The sequence below is a fragment of the Pan troglodytes genome, chromosome 5, assembly GCF_028858775.2.
Source record: "Pan troglodytes isolate AG18354 chromosome 5, NHGRI_mPanTro3-v2.0_pri, whole genome shotgun sequence".
NCBI classification, from domain to species: domain Eukaryota; kingdom Metazoa; phylum Chordata; class Mammalia; order Primates; family Hominidae; genus Pan; species Pan troglodytes.
Window position 1 is genome coordinate 36,495,138 of NC_072403.2, and position 7,977 is coordinate 36,503,114.

Here is a 7,977-nt window from a genome sequence, read left to right on the forward strand (position 1 = left end):
CTGGGCGTACGTCAAGATGGCGGCGTCTGTATTAAACACCGTGCTGAGGCGGCTTCCTATGCTATCTCTCTTCCGAGGTTCTCACAGAGTTCAGGTAACTCTTAGAAAGACATTTTGCACAACCTCAAGTTGGTTATACCTTCTCGAGGTTGTCGCTCCACTGTCAGGAATCCACGAGTGGAGACCTTCCCACGTGTGTCTTAGCTGTCTAGGCAGTACTTCCTGCACCCCCCTCCCACACCCCGCGCATTTTCTAATTCCGAGCCGAGGACTAAACGCCAGGGTTAGGTATTATCCTTTTTCCAAAATGCCATTTCAGTAAAATAACTAAGTGATGGAATTGACCCCCGTCCACCCTCAGTCATGCATAACCAGCTTTTAAAAAATTATTTAAGTAATTAAGGGGCCATGCTAATATCTGTATCGTTGCAATTTTAGCATAACATATGTACTCCCCAAGCGAGCGCCACAACCAGCTCTTAACTATGCAAGTGGTGACTAAATCTGTGTTGCTCTGGAATGTCCTTGGGGAAATTAGGGATCCCAATTTCTACCAACCTTGCTATTTCTCAATAAGGTCAGGATATATTCTTACGACCTGAGGACAGTTTCTCAGCTCTCTTTATTAAATCAGTTTCTTATCGGAGTTATGAGAGCTTAACTCCGTCCTTTGAATTGAGGTTTCCCTCCAGTCTTGTGTACTCACCTCTCTGGAGGTTCTTGGTGGGGCACGGTGAGATAGGAAGGCTTGCCCAGCTGCCACTCCCTAAAGTGGGACTGAAGAGTGGTGACAGAGGTCAACACAGAAATAATAACAGCCTTGGTAGCTTTAAAACTAGCGTTAGGACTCAAGTTTGTTCTGCCCTGTAGAATGTTGACCTTCAGCTTTTATGAAAATGGGCAACTCAGTGACTTCATTGGATTGATTTGGAGACTCACCTGTCTTCTGCATCCCCTCCCCACCACACATCTTAGTTCCAAGAACCTAGATATCCTTCCTCTTACTTTATTCTTCCACCAGAGTCAATTCATTTCCAAAAAGCAAGAATACCTTTTATGTACTAGATTTTTTTTTTCTTTTTTCTTTACACGGAGTCTCACTCTGTTGCCAGGTTGGAGTGTAGTGGCGCAATCTTGGCTCACTGCAACCTCCGGCTCCCGGGTTCAAGCGATTCTCCTGCCTCAGCCTCCCGAGTAGCTGGGACTACAGGCGCATGCCACCACGCCCAACTAATTTTTGTATTTTTAGTAGAGATAAGGTTTCACCATGTTGGCCAGGATGCTCTCGATGTCTTGACCTCATGATCCGCCTGCCTCGGCCTCCCAAAGTGCTGGGATTACAGACGTGAGCCACTGCGCCCGGCCTTGTACTAGACTTTTTATTTGTCTTCTGAAATAAGATTGTTTTTTAGGCATATATCCCCTAACTTAGCTTTTCTTTCAGGATCCAGTTGTAGAAAAGGAGAGTGGTTGTTGATTTATGTCAATTTAAACCCAACAAAAATACTTAACTTACGTATGTATTCCTGTTATATTCCATTAATGCAGTATGTATGCATTCCTCCTTTCCAAAGTGTGATAAGCAAAACAATTTAGTCCTTTCCTTAAACTCATTCTTTTATTTTTTTCTTCTCCTTTGTAGGTTCCCCTCCAGACTCTTTGCACCAAAGCTCCCTCTGAGGAAGATTCTTTGTCCTCAGTTCCCATTTCTCCTTATAAGGATGAGCCCTGGAAATATCTGGAATCAGAAGGTACCTCTAAAGGGGGAAAGGGAGGGTCAGATAGGATTTGAGATAAGTGGACAGAGCCACCCACTACACTCCCACCCAGGAATAACTTGTATGATCTTTCATTTCAGAATACCAGGAGCGATATGGTTCTCGCCCCGTCTGGGCTGACTACCGCCGCAACCACAAGGGTGGTGTACCCCCACAGCGGACTCGGAAGACATGTATTGTGAGTTTCTGAGAGTGGGGTGTGGAGTGCGGGGAGGCCACAAGTAACAGTAACAGCAGCACTTTTTCTGACGTGTTTGAACATCCTTAACTGCTGTTTTTTTCTCTCTACAGCGTCGGAATAAAGTTGTTGGGAATCCCTGCCCCATCTGTCGAGATCACAAGTTGCATGTTGACTTTAGGGTAAGGAGAGTCTTTTCTTTTTAGGGTAAGAAAAATAAAGATTAGGGGCTGGGCGCGGTGGCTCACGCCTGTAATCCCAGCACTTTGGGAGGCCGAGGCAGGTGGATCACGAGGTCAGGAGATCAAGACCATCCTGGCTAACACGGTGAAACCCCGTCTCTACTAAAAATACAAAAAATTAGCCGGGTGTGGTGGCGGGCGCCTGTAGTCCCAGCTACTCAGGAGGCTGAGGCAGGAGAATGGCGTGAACCCGGGAGGCAGAGCTTGCGGTGAGCTGAGATCGCATCACCGCACTCTAGCCTGGGCGACAGAGTGAGACTCCGTCTCAAAAAAAAAAAAAAAAAATTAAAAAGAAAAATAAAGATTAGGAGCCCCTTTGCAGTGCCAAAGAGATTACTGTAGGTGCCCCACACTTCGTATATCCAGGAGGCCCTACAGTCTGTTTTATAGTAACTGTTTCTGGCATTATAAAAACATCCCTCCAGCCTTTTACCTTCTACTATGGATTGTACTGAAAGTTTTATCCTATGCCTATGAAATTTACAGTCTAAATTGGCAGGTAAGAGAAATGGCTATTTCTTTTTTTTGAGACGGAGTCTTACTCTGTTGCCAAGGCTGGAGTGCAGTGGCGTGATCTCAGCTCACTGCAACCTCCGCCTTCTGGGTTCAGGCGATTCTCCCGCCTCAGCCTCCCAAGTAGCTGTAACTACAGGCTTGTGCCACCAAGCCCAGCTATTTTTTGTATTTTTAGTAGAGACAGAGTTTCACCATATTGGCCAGGCTGGTCTCAAACTCCTGACCTTGTGACCCACTCGCCTCGGCCTCCCAAAATGCTGGGATTACAGGTGTGAGCCACCACACCCAGCCAGCGAAATGGCTATTTCTAGTGGGAGAGCCAATAGCCAAAGATTCGTTTGCATTCATTACAGTTATTACCAAATACATTGGTCCACTTTCTTCCTGAGGTTTTCTTTATTTCCTTGTCAATGTTCAGTGCCATGCTGGCACCTGGGGCCGGAGGGCAGGTATATGAAGCAAGATAGAGTCCATTATTTTTCAAAAAGCCTTCAATATGTGAGAAGGACAGGATTTGCTCCTTAAAGAATTTGAAAACATATTGGCTGGGCGCGGCGGCCCATGCCTGTAATGCTAGCACTTTGGGAGGCCCAGGCAGGTGCTTCACCTGAGGTCAGGAGTTTGAGACCAGCCTGGCCAACGTGGTGAAACCCTGTCTCTACTAAAAATACAAAAATTAGCCAGGCATGGTGGCAGGCGCCTATAATCCCAGCTACTTGGGAGGCTGAGGCAGGAGAATTGCTTGAACCCGGGAGGCGGAGGTTGCAGTGAGCTGAGATTGCACCACTGCACTCCAGCCTGGGCGAAAGAGTGAAACTCCTCAAAGAAAAACAAAACAAAAAAAAAGAATTTGAAAACATTATATTAATAAAACAGATAATGGGAAAGTGTTCTTCTGAGCTTGCAGCAAAAGTATTAGAGCAGAAGCTATATGGCTGATCATCAGGGAAGTAGTAGAGCATTTGGATAACAGTCAGAAAATGGGGGTATTTGACTGCAATAAGAACCCTTTTAACACAGGTTATTTAGGAGTCCCATAGATAATTTCCCAGTTTCAACTGCATATGATTGGTTATAAAAAGAGATTATGGCCAGGTGCGGTGGCTCATGCTTGTAATCCCAGCACTTTGGGAGGCCAAGGTGAGTGGATCACTTGAGGTCAGGAGTTTGAGACCAGCCTGGCCAACAAGGTGAAACGCCGTCTCCACTAAAAATACAAAAAAAATTAGCTGGGTGTGATGGCAGGCGCCTGTAGTCCCAGCTTCTCAGGAGGCTGAGGCAGGAGAGTCACTGGAACCTGGGAGATGGAGGTTACAGTGAACCAAGATTGCACCACTGCACTCCAGCCTGAGCAGCAGAGCGAGACTCCATCTCAAAAACAAAACAAAACAGAGATTATAATTAATTACATAACTGAGAGAGAGAAATGTTACAAATTTAGTAGCATGGGTGATTCTGCTTGCATTCTACTCTACAATGTACCTGCTTTTTTTTCAAGAGTCTCATTTCCTACAGTTAATTTGCTGAGAGAGAGTTCTGTGTAAACTGTAAAATTATTCTTAGTATATAAATTATATTCAGCATACTATTAAATACATTAGTTGTTTATATATACACATTACAATATAATTTTTTGGGTGATTTCTGGGATTTCCAATGACCAGCCCCAGTTTTTCACCTAAAGGCTGACGTTAGAACTTAACCTCTGCAGCCCAGGCGCGGTGGCTCATGCCTGTAATCCTAGCACTTTCTGAGGCCAAGGTGGGTGTATCACCAGGTCAGGAGTTCAAGGCCAGCTTGGCCAAGATGGTGAAACCGCATCTCTACTAAAGATACAAAATAATTAGCCAGGTGTGGTGGCAGGCGCCTGTAACCCCAGCTACTCGGGAGGCTAAGGCAGAGAATTGCTTGAACCTGGGAGGCGGAGGTTGTGGTGAGCTGAGATCGCGCCACTGCACTCCAGCCTGGGCAACACAGGGAGACTGTCTCAAAAAAAAAAAAAAAAAAAAAAAAGAACTTAACCTCTGCATAAGAGATTTCTATGGGAGCACAGTGACAGAATATGGGATGTGCAAGGATGGATTCAGTGAATTGATGAAGCCAAACTGGGACATGAAGGAGGATGGCATCTGGAGAGCTGTAGAGGGGTGAAGGTGGTCCATGTGGGTGTGTAGGGATTGTGTACTTTCAATGTCCAAAGATCCTGCTGCTCTCCCTGCCTCTTTTCCTCACGTTTCTCTACCACTTTCCCCCACAGAACGTGAAGCTCTTGGAGCAATTTGTCTGCGCCCACACGGGTATCATCTTCCATGCTCCATACACAGGTTAGCCCATCATCCCTGCACCACCAGAGAGCTTTTCCTTGTGGCATGCCTTGTTTATGTAGTTGGCCAATAGGTATTTGTTCAGTGGCTCCTGCTTATAGCCTAAAAGGTCTGGCTGAACCTTTTGGAAATCTTGGCTTGCTGGGGGCTAAAGTAATTAAATGTGGACAAAAGAAAACAACAAATACAGCCAGGCGTGGTGGCTCATGCCTGTAATCCCAGCACTTTGGGAGGCCGAGGGGGCTGGATCACCTGAGGTTGGGAGTTCGAGACCAGCCTGACCAACATGGAGAAACCCTGTGGTGGTGCATGCCTGTAATCCCAGCTACTCAGGAGGTGGAGGCAGGAGAGTCGCTTGAACCCAGGAGGCACAGGTTGTGGTGAGCCAACATTGCGCCATTGCACTCCAGCCTGGGCATCGAGTGAAGCGCCATCTCAAAAAAAAAAAAGGAAAAAGAAAAAAACAAGTACTTCTGTAAGCAAACTATCTAAATGTAGTTTTTAATTGATAAACAGTGATTAATTCCTTTCTATAGGGTCTTTTAACTTTTACAAAAGACTTCTCACAAATTGTCACATAAGTTATTTTATATCATTGTCAATTGAATTAGATTTTCCAAACTTGGAATCGTAAATTTAACAATTCAGAATTATATTTATTCACTAACTACAGTCACAGGGCAAATCTGGCCCACTGTCACGTCCATTTGTTTTCATATTTTCTGCAATTGCTTCCATGCTACAATGGCAGAGTTGAGTAGCTGAGACAGAGACCACAGGACCTGCAGAGTTTAAAATATTTACTATATGACCCTAGACAGAAAAATTTTGCTAACCCCTGCTCTGAAGCAAGACAAATTTGCAGAGAATAATTTTTTGTTGTTTTTTTTTTTGAGATGAAGTTTCACTCTTTTTGCCCAGGCTGGAGTGCAATGGCGCAATCTTGCCTCACCACAACCTCTGCCTCCCAAGTTCAAGTGATTCTCCTGCCTCAGCCCCCTGAGTAGCTGGGATTACAGGCACGTGCCACCATGTCCGGCAAATAGAGATGGGGTTTCTCCATGTTGGTCAGGCTGGTCTCGAACTCCGGATCTCAGGTGATCCAGCTGCCTTGGCCTCCCAAAGTGCTGGGATTACAGGCATGAGCCACCGTGCCCGGCAGAGACTAATCTTTGTTTTTGTTTTTTTTTGGGGGGTGCGGGTGGGGGGATGAAATCTCATTTACTCTGTCACCCAAGGCTGGAGTGCAGTGGCATGATCTTGGCTCATTGCAGTCTCCACCTCCTGGGTTCAAGCAGTTCTCCTGCCTCAGCCTCCCAAGTAGCTGGGATTACAGGCACGTGCCACTGTGCCTGGCTAATTTTTTTTGTATTTTTAGTAGAGACAGGGTTTCACCATTTTGGCCAGTCTGGTCTTGAACTCCTGACCTCAAGTGATCCTCCCACCTAAGCCTCCCAAAATGCTGGGATTATAGGCATGAGCCACCGTGCCCGGCCTTGCAGAGAATAATCTGAATTCACCATTATTGGGGGTGGCAGTACAATCAGTGTTCAGTTTGTCAAGAGTTTCTTATAGTCAAGCTGTAAAGGCTGAAGGGACTATTATTGTTACTCTCTCAGATTGCCTTCCCCAACTCTGAAATCTCTTTTCCCTTTATTGAATCTTTCTCTGTGGATTGTTCAACTCAACCCTCTAATTAACCACACTTGCCCATTAAATTGTGTTCTCCCTGTCTTGGAGGCTTTACCATTAAATGGCTTCTCTATAGTGGCTAGACCCTCCTAAATCTTTATCCCAGCTCTCCAAAAGATGGGGGAGATTCTTTCCTTTGGGCAGATGGGGAAACTGAGGTCCATGGAGGGGTCAGGGGAAAGGGGTCATTAGGTAAAGCCAATCCTTCCCAATCTACCCCTCTGTCACCATATGGAAGCAGTTGTGTTCTATTATTTACTGTGCCTTAAAGAACAAGATGTTTTTCTCCCCACAGGAGTCTGTGTGAAGCAGCACAAGCGGTTGACCCAGGCCATCCAGAAAGCCAGGGATCATGGTGAGCATGAGACGGGGCACACAGCAGTTTTGTTTAGGTATAAGGAAGATGACTTAGGGCTAGAAAATGGATATAAATGCTCACACCTGTTCAAGATGGTAGCACCCAGCATGTTCTTCCTGACGTTCCATTGTCCCCTGTCCTTTCTCCTGAGTGTCTTACTTTATCATTGTCCTGTCTCCTTGTTCTTTGTCTTTCCATCCTTTTCCCTCCTATTTTACAACTGCTGGTCTCAATGCCTTAGAAAGTTCTTTATATAAATGTCTGGCCCTGGACTACATGGCACTGCTGCATAAGTTAGTAAAAGGTATACCCCTCTGCTAGGGCAGATGCAGCTTCATAGTCCTTGTTCAGCGCTGCACAGCTTTGTAAGCAAGAGCCCCAGCAGTATGTCAGCCCACACTTGCCCTCTGGGCCGGTCACCTGTTTGCAGTATACAACATGCATAAATGTACCTGGTGGCTCTGACTGGTCCTTCCCTTTATAATCCTTTTTCTTACTTCATCTAAACCACCCTCCTCATTGCCTCTTAAATTTCTTTTCTTTTTTAATCCCTTAGGTCTCCTCATTTACCACATCCCCCAGGTTGAACCACGGGACCTTGACTTCAGTACCTCTCATGGGGCTGTGAGTGCTACTCCGCCAGCCCCCACCCTGGTCTCAGGTGACCCCTGGTACCCATGGTACAACTGGAAACAGCCACCGGAGAGAGAACTGTCTCGCCTTCGCCGGCTTTACCAGGGTCATCTCCGAGAAGAGAGTGGCCCCCCACCTGAGTCAATGCCCAAGATGCCCCCTAGAACACCAGCGGAAGCCTCCTCCACTGGGCAGACAGGCCCTCAGAGTGCTCTGTAGGAGCTGTAGACTGGGAAGAGAGGCCAGGCGTGGTGGC

At 46.3% G+C, this 7,977-nt stretch overlaps 1 protein-coding gene across 1 annotated transcript; it reads left to right on the forward strand.

Moving 5' to 3' along the window:
* Positions 1–16: 16 nt before the first annotated feature.
* On the forward strand, positions 17–7,940 carry MRPS18B (mitochondrial ribosomal protein S18B). The gene is made up of 7 exons (NM_001040115.1): positions 17–94; positions 1,643–1,751; positions 1,859–1,956; positions 2,070–2,138; positions 4,972–5,038; positions 7,026–7,085; positions 7,645–7,940. The coding sequence occupies exons 1-7, from the start codon at positions 17–19 to the stop codon at positions 7,938–7,940; spliced, it is 777 nt and encodes a 258-aa protein (NP_001035204.1).
* The last annotated feature ends 37 nt before the right edge of the window (positions 7,941–7,977 follow it).

Bases quoted from the DNA above. Each gene is read 5' to 3' on its own strand.
- MRPS18B (NM_001040115.1), top strand. From the start codon at position 17: ATGGCGGCGTCTGTATTAAACACCGTGCTGAGGCGGCTTCCTATGCTA. The intron at 1,957-2,069 runs GTGAGTTTCTGA...TTCTCTCTACAG, and splicing joins GGACTCGGAAGACATGTATT to CGTCGGAATAAAGTTGTTGG. The intron at 7,086-7,644 runs GTGAGCATGAGA...TTAATCCCTTAG, and splicing joins CCAGAAAGCCAGGGATCATG to GTCTCCTCATTTACCACATC.